The 21,476-nt window shown below is 45.4% G+C and overlaps 2 protein-coding genes across 17 annotated transcripts in view; both read right to left on the bottom strand.

Moving 5' to 3' along the window:
* Clip1 (CAP-Gly domain containing linker protein 1) overlaps positions 1 to 7,509 on the bottom strand; it is a 149,965-nt gene extending 142,456 nt beyond the window's left edge. For all 16 annotated transcript variants that reach the window (XM_045132049.1, XM_045132044.1, XM_045132042.1 and 13 more), the window contains exon 1: positions 7,429 to 7,509. The gene's annotated coding sequence lies outside the window, so the exon portion shown is untranslated. The remainder of the gene's footprint in view (positions 1 to 7,428) is intronic.
* Positions 7,510 to 19,720: 12,211 nt separating this feature from the next.
* On the bottom strand, positions 19,721 to 21,014 carry LOC101613962 (retinoid-inducible serine carboxypeptidase-like). The gene has a single exon (XM_045132125.1). It carries the CDS (start codon positions 21,012 to 21,014, stop codon positions 19,794 to 19,796), a length of 1,221 nt encoding a protein of 406 aa, XP_044988060.1. The 3' UTR covers positions 19,721 to 19,793.
* Between the last annotated feature and the right edge of the window lie 462 nt (positions 21,015 to 21,476).

The following is a 21,476-nucleotide window of genomic DNA, read 5'->3' on the forward strand; positions in this document are numbered from 1 at the left end:
CTGAGTCATCTCTCCAACCCTCATCTTACTTTAGGTTTTCTCTTTTCAGATGGCAGTGGTCACTGGGAAGGCTCAAAACTCATCAAAGTACTGTGAAGAAGAAATAGTGGGGTGTTCAGTACTGAGAAAGACATCTCTGTCAAACCATCTAAGGCTCAGGGAAAGATCTTAAGAGTCAAAGGAAAGGGAGGAGTGCTTTGCGATACAGTCTTCCAGACAGAAAGTGGTTGAGACATTCATGACCTGACAATGGCTGTCCCAACCTACACAAGACTTGCATAATAAAAGGGGGAAAAATGATGATATCAAAATAGATCAGGGAATGCCCAGGTGTGGTCATGCATGTCTTTAATGTCTTTAATTCCAGTCCTCAGGAGGCAGAGGTAAGAGGATCTCTGTGAGTTTAAGGCCAGCCTAGGACTACAGAGTAAGTACCAGGCCAGCCTAGACTAGATTGAGAACCTACTTAAAAAAAAAAAAAAAAAAAAAAAAAAAAACACCTTTAATCCCAGTACTTGAGAGGAAGAGGTAGGAGGACTGCCTTGAGTTTGCCCTGAAACTACATAGTAAATTTCAGGTCAGTCTGGACTAAAGAGGGACCCTACTTTGAAATACAAAAAAAAAAAAAAAAAAAAAGGAGGGCTAGAGAGATGGCTTAACAGTTAAGGCACTTGCTTGCAGAGCCTAAGGACCCAGGTTTGACTCCCCAGTACCCACATAAGCCAGGTACGCAAGGTAGCACATGCATCTGAAGTTCATTTGCAGTGTGGCTAGAAGCCCTGGCATGCCCATTCTCTCCTCTATCTGCCTCCCTCAAACAAATAAATAAATGAATAAATAAAAAAATTTTAAAAGGGGGGGTTGGAGAAATGGCTTAGAGGTAAAGGTGCTTGCCAGACAAGTCAAAGGACCCAGGATAATTCCCTAGGACCCATGTAAGCCAGATGCATAAGGTGGTGCATACCTCTGGAATTCATTTGCAGTGTGGCTAGAGGCCCTGGCACGCCCATTCTCTCCTCTATTTGTGTCCCTCTCCCTCTCTCGCTCAAATAAATAAATAAATAATTTCTTTAAAGGGGGCACTGGAGAAATGGCTTAGAGGTTAAGGTGCTTGCTGGAAAAGCCGAAGGACCCAGGTTCAATTCCCCAAGACCCATGTAAGCCAATTGCACAAGGTGGTGCATGTGTCTGGAGTTCATTTGCAGCAGCTGAAGGTCCTGGTGTGTCCATTTTCTCTCTGTTTGCCCCTCTCTCTCTCCCTCTATCTGTCTTTAATAAATAAAATAAAAAGATTTTAAAAGAAAAATATTGGAGGCTGGAGAGATTGCTTAGCAGTTAAGGCACTTGCCTCCAAAGCCAAAGGACCTAGGTTTGATTCCCCAGCAGCCACGTATGCCAGATGCACACATCTGGAGTTTGTTTGCAGAGGCAAAGGCCCTGGCACGCCCATCCTCTCTCTCTCTCTGCATATTTACTCCTCTCTCTGAAATAAATAAATAAAATAAATAGTGGAGGGAAGTAGGTTAAGGGGACAAAGGAGGATAATGAGAGGAATTATGTTCATGGCATATTGTGTTGCCAATAAGAGTTTAAAAAAAAAAGCCAGGCATGGTGGCATAAAGCTTTAATCCCAGCATTTAGGAAGCTGAGGTAGGAGGATAGCTATGAGTCTGAGGCCAGCCTGGGGCTACAGAGTGTGTTCCATGTCTACCTAAGCTAGAGGGATATCCTGCCTCAAAAAGACCAAAAAAGAAAAAGAAAAAGTAGCCAGCCATGTTAAGAGTGCTTGCCTGGGTTTCATGCCCATCCATTAGATGGACAGATGGATGAATAACATGGCTTTTTTTTTTTTTTTTTTTAGGAAGAGTTTCACTCTAGCCCAAGCTGACCTGGAATTAACAATGTAGTCTCAGGGTGGCCTCAAACTCACAGAGATCCTCCTACATCTGCCTCCCAAATTCTGGGATTAAAGGCGTCACCACGTCCAGCATTGTTCTGTATCTTTTAATACTGAGATATATCTTTTTTTAAATTTTTTTCTTTTGGCTCATTTTTATTTATTTGTAAATGAAAGAGAGAGAGAAAGAGAGAGAGGGGGGAAAAAGAGATAAAGAGAATGGGAACTCCAGGGCCTCCAGCCACTGCAAAGGAACTCCAGACTCCCATTCTCTTCCTCTATCTGCCTTTTCTTCTCACTCTTTCAAATTAATTAATTAATTAAAAGCAAAATGTAAAAACCAATTTAGATTTGCTAGGAAGATGGTTCAGAGGTTAAGGACTTGCTTGAAAAGCCTATCTGCCAGCTATTCATTCCCCAGTACCCGTGTAAAGCCAGATGTACAAAGTGGTGTGTCTGGAATTCATTTGCAGTGGCAAGAGGCCCTGGTGCTCTCATGCTTTCTCTTTCTCCCTCCCTCCCTCCCTCTCTCTCTATTTTTTTTTCTGTATTCTTTATTTTTTAATTTTTATTAGCATTTTCCATGATTATAAAAAAAATACCATGTTAGTTCCCTCCCCCCCCCCCCCCACTTTCTCCTTTGAAATTCCATTCTCCATCATATTGCCTCCCCATCACAATCTCTCTATTTATTTTTAAAAATAACTTAATTGAAGCCAGGCATGGTGGCACATGCCTTTAGTCCTGGCACTCAGAAGGTAGAGGTAGGAATATTGTTATGAGTTCAAGGCCACCCTGACACTACATAGTGAGGTCCAGGTCAGCCTAGGCTAGGGTAAAACCCTAACAGAAAAAAAAAAAAGTGGGGGCTGGAGATATATGGCTTAGCAGTTAAGGCACATGCCTGTGAAGCCTAAGGACCCAGATTTGATTCTCCAGGTCCCACGTAAGCCAGATGCACATGGTAGCACATGCATCTGGAGTTTGTTTGCAGTGGCTCAAGGCCCTGGCATGACCATTCTCACACACTCTTTCTCCCTCTCTCTGTCTCTAATTAATAAATAAATAAATAATAATGATTATAATGATAATAATTTTATTGAACTGGGTGTGGTGGCGCACAGCACTCTTTAATACCAGTACTCGGAAGGCAGAGGTAGGAGGATCACTATGAGTTTGAGGCCATCCTGAGACTACATAGTGACTTCCAGGTCAGCCTGGGCTAGAGTGAGAACCTACCTTTCAAAAAACAAAACAAAAAAAAAATTTTTAATAATTTTTATTTATTTGAGAGAAAGAGACAAGCAGAGAGAGAGACAGAGTTTGGGTGTTCTAGGGCCTCCTGCACTGCAAAACAAACTCCAGACACATGCACCACTTTGTGCATCTGGCTTTATATGGGTAATGAGGAACTGAACCTAGGGACATCAGATTTTGCAAGCAAGTGCCTTTAACTGCTGAGTCATCCCTCCAGCCCTCAAATAAATATTATTAAAAACTTAAAGCAAAGGAAACAAAAAAAAAATTTTTAAAGCAAGAAACCAGGCATGGTGGCACACGCCTTTAATCCCAGCACTTGGGAGACAAAGTAGGAAGAGTGTTCAAGGCCACCCTGTGACTACATAGTGAACTCTAAGTCAGCATGGGCTAGAGTGAGAACCTATCTCAAAAAAAACTTTATATATATAATTTATATACACGTATAAATTATATATGTGTGTGTATATGTGTGTGTGTATGTATGTGTGTACACACACACACACACACACACACACTTTTTTTTTTTTTTTTTGGTTTTTCAAGGTAGGGTCTCACTCTGGTCCAGGCTCACCTGGAATTTACTATGTAGTCTCAGAGTGGCCTCGAACACACGGCGATCCTCCTGCCTCTACCTCCCTAGTGCTGGGATCAAAGGCATGTACCACCACACCTGGGTTTTATATACATACATACATACATACACACACACATACACACACATAATTTAAAGCAAAAGGCTGGGTATGATGGCACATGCCTTTGATCTCAGCTCTCAGGAGGCAGAAGTAGGAGGATCACTGTGAGCTTGAGGCCAATTTGAGACTACATAGTGAATTCCAGGTCAATCTTGGTTAGAGCAAGGCCCTACTTCAAAAAACAAAAACAAAAACACGTGTGGTGGTAGACACTTGCAATCCCAACACTAAGCACATGGAAGCAGGAAGATGGGGAGTTCACCACTAGCATGGGCTATGTGAGACTCTGCTTTAACTTCTCCACCCCTCCCCCCCAAAACAGAGGCTGGGGTGATGACTCAGTGAATCATTTGTTTTACAAGAGACCTGAGTTCATATCTCTAGAACCCATGTAAGGCTGGATGTGTGAGCTCACCTACAATGAGATGAGGGAGAGACAGAACCCACAAAAGGTCAAGATCCTACTACCCTGCATCAAACAAGGTGAAAGGCAAGGATTGACACCCAGTGTTGTACTCTGACCTCCACCTGTGTGCCATGGCATGTGTGAACTCTCACCCACACAACACACCAATTTTTTTTTTTTTTCAAAAAGGAGTGGCGGGCTGGAGAAATGGCTTAGTGGTTAAGGCACTTGCTTGTGAAACCGAATAACATATGTTCAAATCTCCAGTCCCATGTACCCAGAAAGTGATGCAAATATGCAATGTCATACATGTGCACAAGGGGACACACACATCTGGAGTTTGTTCACAGATGCTGAAAGGCCCTGACGCACACATTCTTTCTCTTTCTCTCTGCCTCTCTCTCTCTCTCTCTTTTTCTCTCTGTCCCTTTCTCAAAAATAAATAATAATAATAATAAAAGGAACAGCACAATCTTTATCTTCAGACAGATACCAATGCAGGTCTCTCCCAGTTTCAGTATTTACCTCTCTGAACTAAGGACCAGTGGAACATATACAACCACCTTCTCTAAGCCTCAACAACTGGACGAAGTCCTCCCTCATGCAATCACTCACTTTCTTTGAAGTAATTTTTAAAAAGGGGGGAGGCTGGAGAGATGACTTAGTGATTAAGGCACTTGCCTGCAAAGCGAAAGGACCCAGGTTTGATTCCCTAGGAACCACGTAAACCAGATGCACAAGGTGGCACGTGCATCTGGAGTTCATCACAGTGGCTAGAGGCCCTGGCGCACCCATTCTCTCTCTCTCTCCCTCCGTCCCTCCCTGCCAATTTCTCTCTCTCTCTCTCATATAAAAATAATTTTTAAGTTAAAAAAAGGGGGGGCTAGGCCAGACATGGTGGCACACGCCTTTAATCCCAGCACTCGGGAGGCAGAGGTAGGAGGATCACTGTGAGCTCAAGGCCACCCTGAGACTACATAGTAAATTACAGGTCAACCTGGGCTAGAGTGAGACCCTACCTCAAAAAAAAAGGGGGGTGGGGGGCTACAGAGATCACTTAGCCACTACAGCACTTGCCTGTGAACCCTAAGGAGTAGAGTTTGATTTCCCAATACCCATGTAGGCCAGATGCACAAGCTGGCACTTGCATCTGGAGTTCGTTTGCAGTGGTTAGAAGCCATGGTGCACCCATTCTCTTTGTCTCTCCCGCTCTCAAATAAATAATTTTTTAAAGATTTATTTTTATTTATTTATTAGAAACGGAGAGTAGGGAGAGAGAGAGAGAGCATGGCAGGTCAGAGCCTCCAGCCACTGCAAATAAACTCCAGACGCATGCACCACCATGTGCATCTGGCTTACGTGGGACCTGGAGAATCAAACCTGGGTCCTTAGGCTTCGTAGGCATGCGCCTTAACTGCTAAGCCATCTCTTCAGCCTACAAAGCCTAAGGATCCACATAAAACCAGATGCACAAAGTGGCACATACATCTTAAGTTTGTTTGCAGCAGCTGGAGGCCCTGGCATACTCTGTGTCTGTCTCTCTTCTATCTCTCTCTGCTTACAAATGAATAAATATTTTAAAAAAATAGCTGGGCGTGATGGCACACACCTTTAATCCCAGCACTCGGGAGGCAGTGGTAAGAGGATTGCCATGAGTTCGAGGCCACCCTGAGACTCCATAGTGAATTCCAGGTCAGCCTGGGCTAGAGTGAGACCTTACCTCGAAAGCCTCCCCCCTCCAAAAAAATAGTCTTGCTCTCTGCTACATATTCACTGAACTGACAAAATAACTAAGCACAAAACGAAGACCTGAGAATCAATCCTGCCAACATCACTTACTGGCCTGGGTGACTCTCAAGTTACTTGACCTTTCAATGCCCTGTCTGTAAAATAGGAATAATGACAGCACCCTTACTGGGTTGGGCAGATTACATGTGATAATATACATACAAGGCTTGCCCAGAGGCTGGCCACAAGAAATCCTCAATAAATGTTAATTGTTATTATTTAAGAGAAAAAAAATGTCCCCAGGGCTGAAGAGCAACATACCTGAGGACTCTTGCAAAAGGTTATCATTAAATCGACAAGCCAAACAGTGCTCTCCTGACTTACAGACACTGTTGATACTAGTAAGGATAACAAAATTCCAGAATCAGAACCATAAAAGCAGTAGCAGCCACAGCACTGATATTGACAGCGCTCCAACCAGGTTAGACACAGTCCTGACCTAAAAGAGGAAGGGAGCCAGGCTGCTGACACACACGGAAAGAAAGAATAAATTACAGAATCTTCTGCACTTTCTTTTTTTAAAACAGTAATTGGCGCCCAAGTTTTGCTAAAAACAGGTATCCACACCGATTACAGACTTAACGTGTAATTTCTTCATGCCGAAGAGGTGGGGCCGCGAAGGGAGGAGGGGGTGGCGCGCGGTTCCGGCCAGATGGAAAAGCCACATGAAGTGGAGAGACGACTGACTTGGGGATTTACCCCAGCATGGGGATCCGATTGTGGGGTTTTTTCCCCCTCCGTAATGCAAGACCTCCGTTCTAGGAAGCGGACGGTCGGCTCTGCTGGAAAACCGCCTCTGAACAAGTGTCATGTCTTCCGCGCCAGTCCCCTGCCGCGGAAGGAGGTCGGGCCCGCCGCGGCGATTCCGGAGAGGTGGCCCTGCCTCGCCTTCCCCCGCCTCCGACAACCGCCGCCCCGCTCGCCCGGCCGGCAAACAAAAGCCGGGGCCCGTGAGGCGACCCCGGGCAGGGCCGGGCGCCCTCCGTCCGGGCTCGCGGACACCGCGCCGGCGCCCCGGGGCCCGAGGAGAGGCTCGGGCGACGGGCGGCAGCGCCCGGGGAGGCGGGGGGCAACAGGTCGGGGCGGCCGCAGCGCCCCGGCCCCAGCCCCAGCCCGCAAGGCGCAGCGCGAAGGAGAGGACGCGGGCGGGGAGTCCCCGCTCCATCTTGAGGCGGGCCGAGGAAGGGAAGGCAGGCCCGGCCGGCCGGGTGCTGACACAGCCGGATCCCCGCCCGGCTCCGGGGGAAGACACCTCAGGGAGCCCGGCCTCCGGGTCGGCGGCCGCTGCGGGCTCGGGCGTCTCCTCCGGGGGACAGCCGGGCACGCGGGGCCCAGGAGCGCGCGAAGACGGGGAAGGGGACAGGCCCGCGCGACCCACTCACCGCCTCGGACGCCGCCGCTCTCCGCCACCTGCCCCACTGCAGCACCAGCCGCGGCCGCCGCCTCCCGCCTCGCGGCTCGTGGGCTCGGGGCGGGGAGGAGCGTGACGCGGCGGCGGCGCCACCGCGGGGCCGGGCGGGCGGGCGCGCGCTGCCGGGGAAGACGCCGCTCGTCCGCTCGTCTGCTCGCTCGCTGGGCTCCTCCCCGCGCCCCGCCGCCCGCCGCCCGCCGCCCGCCGCGCTCCTTTGTTTGGCCCCCCACCCACCCTAGGACCCCGGACGGACGAGCCTGGACCCTGCAGCGCTGCCCAGTGCCCGCGAGGCCCCGGACGCTGGGGAACGGGGCGCCACGGCAAGCCGAGAGGCCTGCGCGAAGGGGCGCCGTATCATTTCGACTCGTTCCCGGTTTCCTGCAAAGCCTTCCTCCCAGAATCTGCAAGTCACTCTAGAGAGCTCCGTTGGGTCCTGACCGCCGCCCGCGACCAGGGGCCGGTTTGTCAGTTTGCCCTCTCCTTCCCGCCAGAGAAGAGGGAGAAATTCTTGGAAACGAGTTGGAAGAAGATGCCCACAAGCAGATTTAAGCCATGGAAGAATCATCTCTGCTGCCCGGGGAAAACACTAAGGGTTAAAAAATCCTTTGAAAGGAGCCCAGGGCTGCCTCCGTTGGTTTAAGAAAAAGCCTCTTTTTATTCATCCCAGTCCTTTGGACAGAAGCCCAGGTTAATGTCCCGTCCCCCCGCCCCGAATCTCCTGTAAAAGCTTTGGATGAGACCGGAGAGGATGCTGCAACAGCCGGCTCGGCCGCGGTGGCAGAGGGCGGCCAGCATTTCACTCCCATGGACCATGGCAACCCCAGAAGTTGAGCAGCCCCAAGCAGAAATTTGCAGCTGTCAAGGCAGCCCAGGATTTTGCTGCCAACTCAGGGATGAATGAGTGGCTTCACGCTTCCTCCTCCTTTCCCTTAGGAGAGAATTCCCTTATTGATCTTAATTCAAAGCTTCACGCTGCTGGGACAAACAGGCCTGTACAGAAGAGGGGAAGGGAAACTACATTGAAAATGCACGACGTCCTTAACAAAGTGAATTTATCTCTAAGCTCTGCCCGTTCCAAGTCTGAAACAACACACACAAAATTTCTATTACCTAACTCCACCTGGGCCTAATTTATAAACTGAAAAGATTAGTGGTGATAGTACCCCTGGGATTCAATATTCGGATTCCTAATCTGAGAGGGATAATTTACTCCCTAATCTGAACATTATTCGGCCTTTAATAAACTGGGGATATAACTCAGTTGGTAGATTGCTTGCCTAGCGTGCATAAAGCCCTGAACTCAATCACCAGCACCACCTTAACAGTCTTTGGGACAAACCTGTAATCCTAGCACTAGGGAGGTGGTGGCAGGAAAATAAAAAATTCAAGGTCAGGGGCTTGAGAAATGGTTTGCTGCAAAACTTAATGACCCAGGTTCCATTCCCCAGCACCCATAAAGCCAGGGGCACAAAATGGCACCTGGGTCTGAAGTTCTTTGCAGCGGCTGGGGGCTCTGGCTTGTCCATTTTCGATGTCTCTGTCTGTCTGTCTGTCTCTCTCTCTCCCCTAATAACTAAATAAAAATATTTTTAAAACTTTAAGGACATCTTTAATCCCAACACTCAGGAGGCAAAGGTAGGAGGATTGCTGTGTGTTGGAGGCCACCCTGAGACTACATAGTGAATTCCAGGTCAGCCTGAGCTACAGTGAGACCCTACCTCTAAAAACAAAAAAAAAACCAAACAAAAAAAAAAAAAACTAAGGACATCATAGTAGGTTTAAGACCAGCCTGGGCTACTTGAGAACGTGTCTCAAAAATTTTTAAAAAGGCTGAATCCAGGCTCAGTGGCCCAGGCCTTTAATCCCAGCATTTGAGAGGCTGAAGTAGGTGGATCTTCGTGACTTAGAGGCCAGCCTGAGACTACATAGTAAATTCCAGGTCAGCCTGGGCTAGAGTGAGACCCTACCTCAAAATACCAAAATAAATACAAATTTTAAAAGGCCAGGTGTGGTGGTGCCCCCCTTTAATCCCAACACTTGGGGAGGCAGAAGTAGTAGGATTGCTGTGAGTTTGAGGCCAGCCTAAGACTACATAATGAGTTCCAGGTCAACCTGGGCTGGAGCAAGACCTCCTTGAAAAGCCAAAAAAGGGGGGGGTTAATTTTTAAATTTTATTTTATTATTATTTTTTATTTTACTTATTTGAAAGAGAAAGAGGCAAAGAGAGGATGGGCAGGCCAGGGCCTCCAGCCACTGCAAATGAACTCCAGATACATGCACCACCTTGTGCATCTGGCTTATGTGGGTCCTGGAGAATTGAACCTGGGTCCTTTGGATTTGCAGGCAGGTGCCTTAACCACTAAGCCATGTCTCCAGCCCCCCAAAAGTGAATTTTTTAATTTAATTCACTATGTTGTCCCAGGGTGGCCTTGAACTCACAGCAATCCTACTACCTCTTCCTCCTGAGTGCTGGGATTAAAGGTGTGAGCCACCATGCTCAGACAAAAATTAAATTTTATAAAAGCTACCCTATGTAGTCATAAATGCCATAGGATTAGGCAAATATTAATGGCAGAGTGCAACTCATTCTATTAAGTTTATGTTGGTTTGGGACTGTGGAGATGGCTCAGCAGTTAAAGGCACTTGCTTACAAAGCGTAATGCCTTGTGTTCAATTCCCCAGAACCTACATAAAGCTAGATGCACAAGGTAGTACATGTATCTGGAGTTCATTTCAGCGTCAGGAGACCCTGGCACTCCCATCCATTCTCTGAAATAAATTTTATTTTTAAATATTGGTTTGTGACACTGAAAACTTAAAACAGGAGTAATCATGAGCCCTAGGGATGTAATATCTGCTGCTGTCTGGCTAAATGTATATAGTATGCTTATCAAACTGCCCAGTAATCACTTCTCTTAATGTTCATACCTTTATATTAATGCTACTCTCACTTTTGGTAGAGAATCTTCTCTTTTCAGATGGCAGTGACCTTGGGATGACGCAGAAGGCATCATGGTGCTAAAAAGAAGTGACAGGAGTGCTCAGTACTGCTAATCTCTATCACACCTTCCATGGCTCAGGGTCTATTGCGGAAGAGGTGGCAAAAAGAATGTAAAAGCCAAAAGAAGGGTAGGACTTCTTATAACGTGCACTGAGACACAAAATGGCCTGGATATCCATGACCTCACAGTGCCTGAAACTACCTACACAAGACCATCATAATAGGAGGAAAAGATGATGACATCAAAATAAAAGAGAGACTGATTGAGATGGGGAGGGGATATGATGGAGAATGGAGTTTCAAAGGGTAAAGTGGGGGGAGGGAGGGTATTACCATGGGATTATTTTTTTATAATCATGGAAGTTAATAAAAAAATTTGAAAAGAAAAAAAATAAATATTGGTTTGGCCAGGCTTGGTGGCACACACCCTTAATCCTAGCACTCCGGAGACAGAGTAGGAGGATCGTTGTGAAGTCAAACCCACCCTGAGACTACATAGTGAATTCTAGGTCAGCCTGGGCTAGAGCAAGACTTTACCTTTAAAAACTAATCACATGGAGCTGAAGAGATGGATTAGCAGTTAAGGCACATGTCTGCAAAGCCTAAGGACCCAGGTTCAATTCTCCATGTTCTACATAAGCCAGACGCACATGGTGGCGCACACATCTTGAGTTCATTTGCAGTGGCTAGAGGCCCTTGTGTGCCCATTCCCAATCTCTCTTTCTCTGTGTCAGTCTCTAATAAATAAATAAAAATAAATATTTTTAAAATTATGTAAGATGGGCATGGTGGCACATACCTTTAATCCCAGCACTCAGAAGGCACAGATAGGAGGATTGCTGTCAGTTCGAGGCCATTCTGAGACTACATAGTGAATTCCAAATCAGCCTTAACTAGAATGAAACCCTACCTCGAAAAAAACAAACAAACAAAAAAGTTATGTGTGTGTGGGATTTGGGGTGTTGGGCTTGAGAGATGGCTCAGCAGTTAAGGCATTTGCCTGCAAAGCCTAAGGACCCAGGGTTTGATTTCCCAGTACCCATGTAAAGCCAGATGCACAAGGCAGCACATGCATGTGGTTTGTTTGCAGTAGCTAGAGGACTTGGTGTGCCCATTTCCTCTTTCTCCCTCTTTCTTTCTCTCAAATAATTAAATTAAATTAAATATTGATTTATCTATCACATATTAGTACTATTTTTTTTGTTTGTTTTTGGTTCTTTGAGACAGTGTCTCACTCTACCCAAGATGACCTGGAATTCACTATGTAGTCCCAGGCTGGCCTCAAGCTCACAGTGATCCTCCTACCTCAGCCTCCCAAACGCTGGGATTGAAGGCAGAGTGCCACCACACTCTACACCCCTTCATCTCTCCAGCCCAGGTTTCACTTTTTAAAAAATTTATTTATTTAATTATTTATTTGGGAGAGAGAGAGAGAGAATAAGCACGTCAGGGCCTCCAGCCACTGCAAATGATCTCCAGACCTGTGCAACCCCTTGTACATTTGGCTAACGTGGGTCCTGGGGAATCAAACCTGGGTCTTTGACTTTGCAGGCAAACGCCTAACTGTTAAGCCATCCCTCCAGCAGAGGAAGGTCACATATTTGGGCTGCAAGGCCACTGAGAAATCCTGCTGGAACTAAGCTGATAACCTCCTCCATGTAGACCAGATGACAGAAAGCTGGAAGAAGCCATTCTGCATGCAGTTCAATGGGAGAAAGAGAAATCACCAGTGAAGATACTCAACAGTGGACACTGCAAGTCTTATATTTGGCCAAATGAGCCAATGGGTGCAATAGTGGCACATCTGTCATGGAGTAAACCACCTGCCTTCTAATTGGACTGGAGGCCCGCTCCATGGGAGGGATACATCCCTGATACTGAAAACCTAAAACAAGGGTAGTCATGAGCTCTAGGGATGTAACGTCTACTGCTGTCTGGCTAAATGTATATTATATGCTCATCACCCCTAAGCCATTTCTCCAGCCAATACTGATTTTTTTCAGTTGTTTTTCTCTTGAAATTAAAAAGTAAGGGATTAGGGCTGGAGGGATGGCTTAGCATTTAAGGTGCTTGTCTGCAAAGCCAAAGGACCTAGGTTTGATTCCCCAGGACCCGTGTTAGCCAAATGCACAAGGGGGTCCACGCATCTGGAGTTTGTTTGCAGGGGCTGGAGCCCTGGTGTACCCATTCTCTCCCTCTCTCCTTCTCTTTCTCCTTCTTTCTCTCTGTTAAGTAAATAAATAAATAAATAAATTATTTAAAACATATTTTTAGCCGGGCATGATGGTGCACACCTTTAATCCTGGCACTTGGGAAGCAGAGGTAGGAGGATTGCCGTGAATTCAAGGCCACCCTGAGACTACATAGTTAATTCCAGGTCAGCCTGGACCAGCGTGAGACCCTACCTTGAAAAAGCAAAAAAAAAAAAAAAAAAAAAAAAAACACAACTTTTTTTGAAATAAGGGATAAGCTGGGCATGGTAGTGCACACCTTTAATCCCAGCACTCAGGAGGCAGAGTTAGGAGAATTTCTGTGAGTTCAAGACCACCCCAAGAATACAGAAGTGAATTCCAGGTCAGCCTGGGCTAGAGTGAGACCCTACCTCAAAAAAAAAAAGGGGGTATCCAGAAGCCCTGGTGTGTTCATTCATTCTCCACCCCCAACCCTGCCCCCACCCCCACTGAAATTTTTTTTTTTCTGAGGTAGGGTCTCACTCTAGCTCAGGCTGACCTGGAATTCACTATGTAGTCTCAGGGTGGCCTCAAACTCACAGCGATACTCCTACATCTGCCTCCCGAGTGCTGGGATTAAAGGCGTGCGCCACCACGCCCGGCTCTGGAAATAAATTTTTAAAAGTTTAGAAAAAGCTGGGCGTGGTCGCACCCATCTTTAATCTCAGGAGGCAGAGAGGGTGATCGCAGTGAGACTACATAGTAAATTCCAGGTCAGCCTGGGCTACCTTGAAAAAAAAAAAGTTTTTTTTGAAAAGTAAGTAAAAGTTTAAACTGCTTTTTATTTTATTTTGTTCCCAGTGCCTCACAAATGCTAGGCTTCACCTATGAGCTACACCCATATCCCAAATCATATCACTAACCAATAGAGGTAACTAAATAGTATTAGGTTTATGGTAGCCCAGGCCTTAATCATAACAGAAAACCAATAAATAAGTAAACTGGGTCTAGGAAGATGACTCAGTGGTTAAAAGCACTTGCTTGCAAAGTCTGCGCATCCAGGCTTAACTTCCCAGCCACCAATATAAAGCCAAATGGGCATTGCATTGCAGGAACAGGAGACCCTGGTATGCACACACACACAAATAAATACATTTTAAATTTTTCATTGGATGGAGAGATGACTTAGCAGTTAAGGCACTTGCTAGCAAAGCCAAAGGACCCAGGTTTAATTTCCCAGTACCCACATAAAGCCAGAAGCACAAGGTGGCACGTGAGTCTGGAGTTTGTTTGCAGTGGCTAGAGGCTGGCTTGCTCTTTTGCTCTCTCTCTCTTTCTCTCTACTTCAAGTAAATAAATAAATAATTTTTAAGTTGAAAAAAAAAGTGAATGCTGGGGGGCTAGAGAGAGGGCTCAAAGGTAAAAAGCATTTGTTTGCAAACCCTGACAGCCCAGGTTTGATTTCCCACTATCCATGTAAAGCCAGCTGCACAGAATGAGTTCCAGGTCAGCCATGACTGGAGAGTGAGACCCTGACTCAAAAACAAAAACAGGGCTAAAGAAACCAAATGAGCCAAGGGGTGCAATAGTGGCACGTCTGTCATGGTGGAAACCAACTGCCATTTTATTGGACTCGGGACCCGCTCCATGGGAGGGAATACATCCCTGATACTGAAAACCTAAATCAAGGGTAGTCATGAGCTCTAGGGGTGTAACGTCTACTGCTGTCTGGCTAAATGTATACTATGCTCATCAAACTGCCCAGTTAATACTTCTCTTAACGTTCATACCCATATATTAATGCTACTCTGACTTTTAGTAGAGAACCTTCTCTTTTCAGATGGCAGTGACCTTGGGATGACTCAGAAGGCACCATGGTGCTGAGAAGAAGTGACAGAGGAGTGCTCAGCACTGAAATATCTCTATTCCACCTTCCAAGGCTCGGGGTCCATTGCAGAGGAAGTGGTGGAAAGAATGTAAGAGCCAAAGGAAGGGTAGGACTCTTTACAATGTGCTCCTCCAGACGCAAAATGGCCTGGATATCCATGACCTCACAGTGCCTGATACCACCTACACAAGACCATCATAATAGGAGGAAAAGATGATGACATCAAAATAAAAGAGAGACTTATTGAGAGGGGTAGAGGATATGATGGAGAGTGGAATAATGGAAGTTGTTAATAGATAAATTGATTAATTTAAAAGTGAATATATATGCATTTACATATATATATATATATATATATATATATATATATATATATATATATATATATATATATATATATATTTAAACACAGGGTTGAAGAAATGGCTTGGCGGTTAAAGGCACTTGCCTAAAAAGCCAAAGGACCCAAGCTCGATTTCCCAGTACCCACATAAAAGCAGATGCACAAAGTGGTGCATGTGTCTGGAGTTTGTTGGCTAGAGTCTCTGGTGCACCCATTCTCTCTCACACTCACTCTCTCAAATAAATAAAAATAAAATATTTTAAAAAGCACGGGGCTGGGGAGTGGCTCAACAGTTAAGGCACTTGCCTGCAAAGTCTAAAGGGCCAGGTTCAATCCCCCAGAACCCACAAAAAGCCAGACCACAAAGTGGTGCATGCATCTGGAGTCCATTTGCAGTGGCTGGAGGCCCTGGTGCATCCATTCTCTCTGTCTCTCTCACTCTCTGTCTCATTCTCTCTCTCTCTCTTTGCTTGCAAATAAATCTTGAAGAAAAAAAAAAAAAAAAAAAAACAAGGGCTGGAGAGACGGCTGAGGTACTTGCCTGCAAAACCAAAGGAAAGAGGTTTGATTTCCCCAGTGCCTACATAGAGCCAGATGCATAAGATAGTGCAAGTGTCTAGAGTTTGTTTGCAGTGACCGAAAGCTCTGGAATGCCCATTCTCTCAAATATATATATTAAAACATGTTCTTGGGTGGTGAGTTTAAGGCCACCCTGAGACTACAGCCTGCCTAAAAAAAAAAAAAAAAAAAAAAAAAAGCCTGGTAACTTGTTCAGGTATCTTCATCCCTAACATTTAAAATATATCACTCAAAGGCTGGAGGGATTGCCTAGTGGTTAAGGCTTTTTTTTTTTGATTTTTCAAGGTAGGGTCTCACTCTAGCCCAGGCTAACCTGGAATTCACTATGGAGTCTTAGGGTAGCCTCAAACTCACAGCGATCCTCCTACCTCTGCCTCCCAAGTGCTGGGATTAAAGGCATGAGCCTTAACCATGCCTGGCCAGGCTGGAATTTTTAATAAGCAAAATGATGAAAAATGACTACTAAATTTAGGTTCTCGTGATCATTTCTCAAAGAGTGTGACAACAAAAGCAGTATTGTGTATAGTCAGTTAACAAAGAACAGTAGCAGCTGAGTGTCACACATCATAATTTAAAGTGTATTTAGAGCCTTCTAAATAGGCTAGTGCTTTGAATACATGGTACTTTGCACTGAGGGGGCTGAACAAAGTCACTTTTACAGCCCCTATCACAAACATTTTTAAGATTCTGTGACTTTTTTTTTTTTTTTGAGATAGGGTCTCACTCTAGCCCAGGCTGACCTGGAATTCACTATGGAATCTCAGAGTGGCCTTGAACTCATGGCAATCCTCCTACCTCTGCCTCCCAAGTGCTGGGATTAAAGGCATGCACCACCATGCCCGGCAAGATTCTGTGACTTTTTAAAAATAATTACTTATTTATTCGCAAGTAGAGACACACACACACAGAGAGAGAGAGAATGGGTACACCAGGGCCTCTAGCTGCTGCAAAAGAACTCTAGATACATGTTCCACTTTATACATCTAGCTTTATGTGGATACTGGGGAGCTGAACCTGGTTCATTATGCTTTGCAAACAAGTGCCTTAACCACTGAGCCATCTCTCCGCCCAAGATTCTGTGATTTTTTTTTTTAGATTTTCAAGGTAGAATTTCACTTTAGCCCAGGCTGACCTGGAACTAACTATGTAGTCTCAGGGTGGTCACAAACTCATGATGATCCTCCTAGCCTCTTCCTCCCAAGTGCTGGGATTAAAGGCATGTACCACCACACCAAGCTATGATTTTTTTTTAACCAATAAAGCAAAATAGTTGTAAAACTGGTGATTGCACTGACTTGAATCCAACCAATAATTTCTTTTTCTTTTTGGTTGTTCGAGGTAGGGTCTCACTCTAGCCCAGGCTGACCTGGAATTCGGGCGGCTTCAAACTCACGGCAATCCTTCTACTTCTGCCTCCCGAGTGCTGGCATTAAAGGCGTGCACCACCATGCCCAGCCTAAATATTTTTTTTTTAATTTAAATAGGATGTGAAGTGGTTAAAAGCCCGATGGCCCAGTTTAATAACCCAGTACTAGCCCATGTAAAGCCAGGTATGCAAAGTGGTGCACGGATCTGGAGTTTGTATGCAGTGGCAAGAGGCTCTAACATGCCTCCCTCTCTCTCTACCTTCATAAATAAATAAATAAAAACACTTTGGGGGTTTTGTTTTGTTGTTGGATTTTTCAAGGTAGGGTCTCACTCTATCCCTGGCTAAAATTCACTCTGTAGTCCCAGATTGGCCTCGAATTCACAGCAATCCTCTGACCTCTGCCTCATTTCTCAAAGTTTTATATACAAAAGAATTTTTATATACAAAAGAATTCTTGCACAGAGGAGTAAAAAAAAAAAAGCCTTTCCTGAACACAGCTGTACATAGTGGAGATGAATAAATGCTAAAAAGTGCTTTTTTGTTTTCTTTCCTTTCCAATCCCTAAATTTCCACCTCCTTTCTGTTGTTTGAATGGTAAATAGTGGTGTAAACAATGTGATAATGTAGGTTAACTTTGAGTTTACTCACACTTTTTCTTGCTCAGGCTGACCTAGAATTCACTATGTACTCTCAGGGCGGCCTTGAACTCACAGCCATCCTCCTACCTCTGCCTCCAGAGTGCTGGGATTAAAGGTGTGCTGGGCTTTTTCTTTTTCTTTTTTAATATTTTAATTTTAATTTATTTATTTCAGAGAGAGAGAGAGAGAGACAGAGAGAGAGAGGCAGTTAGAGAGAATGGGCGTGCCAGGGCCTTCAGCCACTGCAAACATACTCTAGACACGTGCAACACCTAGTGCATCTGACTTACGTGGGTCCTGAGGAATCCAACTTGGATCCTTTGGCTTAGCAAGCAAAAGCGCCTTAACCACCAAGCCATCCCTCTTTTTTGTGGGAAAGGGGGAAGCTCCTTGATGACAGGGAAAAACGAAACGATGGCATGAGCAGAGGGTGGGCATCACCTCCTCGCCAACATCAGGTGGACAACAGACATCAAGTGAATTTTATTTTTACTTATGTATTTACTTATGTATTTTTAGTTTTTTGGTTTTTCTTTTTTTTAATAAGTCATATATTTATTGATATGAAAGGTTTTCAGGACAAAGCAGACAGCAAAATCACATACAGCATTGATTCCATTTTTGTAAAAAAAATATTTATGTAGTCATGGTGGCAGTGCACACCTTTAATCCCAGCACTTTGGAGGCTGAGGTATGAGGATCCCTGTGGGTTTCAGACCAGCCTGGGACTACAGAGTGAGTTCAGAGCCAGGTCAGCCTGGCTACCTTGAGAAGAAAAAAAAAAAAAAAAAAAAATATATATATATATATATATATATATATATATATATATGTAATATATGTATACCTAGCAAGTAAAAGAGCTGCAGGGAGAGAAACAAGTTGGTGTGGCCCATTCTGTTCCTTATCCTCCTCTTTCTTTGTTTATAAATCACATCAATTTATTTTCCTTTGTTTGAGGTAGGGTCTTGCTCTACCCCAGGCTGACCTGGAGTTCACTATGTAGTCTCAGGGTGGCCTTGAACTCACAGTGATGCTCCTACCGCTGCTTCATGAGTGCTATAAGTAAAGGTGTAAAGAAAGTGTAAGAGAAAAGTGAAAGAGAACACAGACTTGGTCTCTACAGGCAGACTGTTTATTGAGAGAAACAGTAAGGGGCAGCAACCTTCTTGTGGATGAAGGCTGAAGCACTGAGCCAGGCTGGGGTTCAGACTTATAAGAAGGATCTTTACCAGGTGCAGTTGATAAGAAATCATAGCTGTTCGTGACCTTGTACAGAATAGGCTTCTTCAGCCAAGATTGTCTAAGGAAGGTTACTCAGATGGTTTCTGGTCCTTCAAGGTCATCTGAACTTAAGGGGAGAACATCAATCAGAGAAGGTGTTGAACATAGAGGCCAAATATCTCTATGACTTCTTTATTGCCTGCTAGTTTCAGGGATAGTTATTAACTCTTTAGTTCCCTCTAGTTTTCAGCAAAGGCTATTAACCCTTCAAAAGACATGTGTCACCTCACCTTGCTCCCAAATTCAGTTTTATGTGCGTGTGTGACTTTTTTTTTTTTGAGACAGGGGCCATCATGTAGACCAAACTGGCCTTGAACTTGTTATGATCCTTCTGTCTCTGCATCCTGAGTGCTGGGAAGACAGCTATGCACCACCATGTCTGGTCTAAAAAACTTAGACTTCATAAGCAGCAGAAATAATCTCCAAGTTGCCTCTATCACACCTTCCAAGGCTCAGTGTCTATTGTAGAAGAGGTGGTGGAAAGAATGTAAGAGCCAAAGGAAGGGTAGGACTTCTTACAGTGCACTATTCCAGACGCAAAATGACCTGTACATCCATGTTCTCGCAGTACCTGGCACTACCTACACAAGACCAGTACACTAGGAAGAAAAGATGATGACATCAAAACAAAAAAGAGACTGATTGAGACGGGGAGGGAATATGATGGAGAGTGGAGTTGTGAAGGGGAAAGTAAAGGGGGAGAGAATTATCATGGTTTAATGTCTATAATTATGGAAGTTGTCAATAATAAAGAATTTTTTTGTTGTTTTTTGTTTTTCAAGGTAGGGTTTCACTCTTAGTCCAGGCTGACCTGGAATTCACTGTGTAGTCTCAGGGTAGCCTGGAACTCACAGTGATCCTCCTACCTCTGCCTCCTGAGTTCTGGGATTAAAGGCATGCACCATCACACCAGCATGAAAAAAATTTAAAAAAAATATTCCAAGTTGCCACAGGGGCTGCGATCTTCTGTTGTGTGAAAGGTGATTAGAGCCACAGCCCACGTTGGATCAGGAAGTTCCGGCATCCAGCACCTCTAGGAGCACTGAGTGAGGACCAGGGCCTCTTACTCTTGCTGAGTCACCATCCTCAACATCTTCAAAGCCTTGTCCCCTTGGTCATAGGGAACCATATGACCAGCTCTTAGGATCCAGTAGAAAGCCAGGTTCTCATGGGACTTAAAGAATGCAGAGGTTTCCAATGACTTAGGATCGCTGTATAGGGCCTTCCATTTGAGCTCGTTGAATTTGGGCAGTTCTCGCCACTTCAGCTTCCGTAGCCAGGCTTCTCGTCCCATGGTGCCCACTATGAGATCGAGCTGTCCGTTATACACGGTCACGTTGACACCAGCTTCCAGTAACTCATCCACAATGCTGATGACGGGCTTCATGAAGTCCCCCTCCATGTTCATAAAGACATTAGATGCCTGGGCTCCCCAGGAGAAATCTTCAGGAATGATTTTGAGTTTCTTTCTGATGACACCATTCATGAGCTGGCTTAGGGCGTCTCCCTGTAGGTGTCTCACGTGTCGTTGACAAAGGCGAACTAAGTTGTTTCGGAAGAAATCTAGGCTGGATTCCATGGCAGACATGGGAGAGCGCTTAGTTAAGATGTTGTAGAAGTTCACCCCATCTGTGTTCTTCTCAATGACCATTTCTGCTTCTCCCCACAGCCGGGTGGCCTCCCTGTAGAGTCCCTTATTTACAGCATTCAGGACATGTTCTGCAACCTCAGACACTTCTGCCAAGCCTTTGTCATCAAGAAGAGACATGCTGTATAGGTAAGGTCCCCAGGACAGCACAGAGTCGACAGGGGAGATCCAGGAATCGCCCAACGCAACCCCAGAAAAGTTGCACCTGATGGTCCCTTCCTGGACAGCCTTGTGAAGATGTAGGCCAATACCAGCAGCCATCTTTCCTCCATAGGATTCTGAGAATATGTAGAATGGAACCATCTGGAATTCTTTGTGACAATCAAAGAAGCTCTTCAGGAGAACCATCATGTCCGAAACCACCATATTCAGGTCCGTAGCGTAGGCATTGCTCTTATTCACGTAACTGAAGCCAGTGCCCACAGGATTATCCACAAACAGGAGACTGGCAGACTGGAGCCAGGTAGAGTTTCGTGGCTTGAGGTCACTGTCAAGAGGTCCAATTTCCTCAAAGTTTCCAAATCCAGTGCTGGAACCACCTGGGCCGCCCTGGGCTGACCATATAGGTTCCTCTTCTGAGCATCTTCCTACGTGGCTCTCAGGCACAGCCCCATCTCTAACCCTCAGAAGAGACATCTAGGAGAAGTGGAGGAGAGGAAGGCCCTCCCTCCAGGCTTCATCCCTTTGTCATTGCAGCAGGAGTTCTGCAGCATTGAGCCAGGGAGGCAAGGCCTATGCTCTGGGAGGCATTCGTGGAGGAAGGCCCCATCTCAGTCTTTTGGTTTTTCAAGGTAGGGTTTCACTCTAGCCCAGGCTGACCTGGAATTCTCTATGGAGTCTCAGGGCGGCCTCGAATTTACGGCAATGCTCCTACCTCTGCTGGAATTAAAGGTGTGCGCCACCACGCCCAGCCTACTTTTTCTGTCTTTTTAAAAATTTATTAGAGACAGAGGCAGAGAGAGAGAGAGAGAGAGAGAGAGAGAGAGAGAGTTAGAGAGAGAGAGGGAGAGGGAATGGGCACACCAAAACCTCTAGCCACTGCAAATGAACTAAAGATGCATGTGCCATGATGTGCATCTGGTTAACATGGGACTGGAG

The sequence above is a fragment of the Jaculus jaculus genome, chromosome 13 (assembly GCF_020740685.1).
Source record: "Jaculus jaculus isolate mJacJac1 chromosome 13, mJacJac1.mat.Y.cur, whole genome shotgun sequence".
NCBI lineage: Eukaryota > Metazoa > Chordata > Mammalia > Rodentia > Dipodidae > Jaculus > Jaculus jaculus.

What these genes read in the sequence shown, in the direction of transcription:
- LOC101613962 (XM_045132125.1), bottom strand. Translation starts at nt 21,014, where the DNA reads ATGTCTCTTCTGAGGGTTAGAGATGGGGCTGTGCCTGAGAGCCACGTA.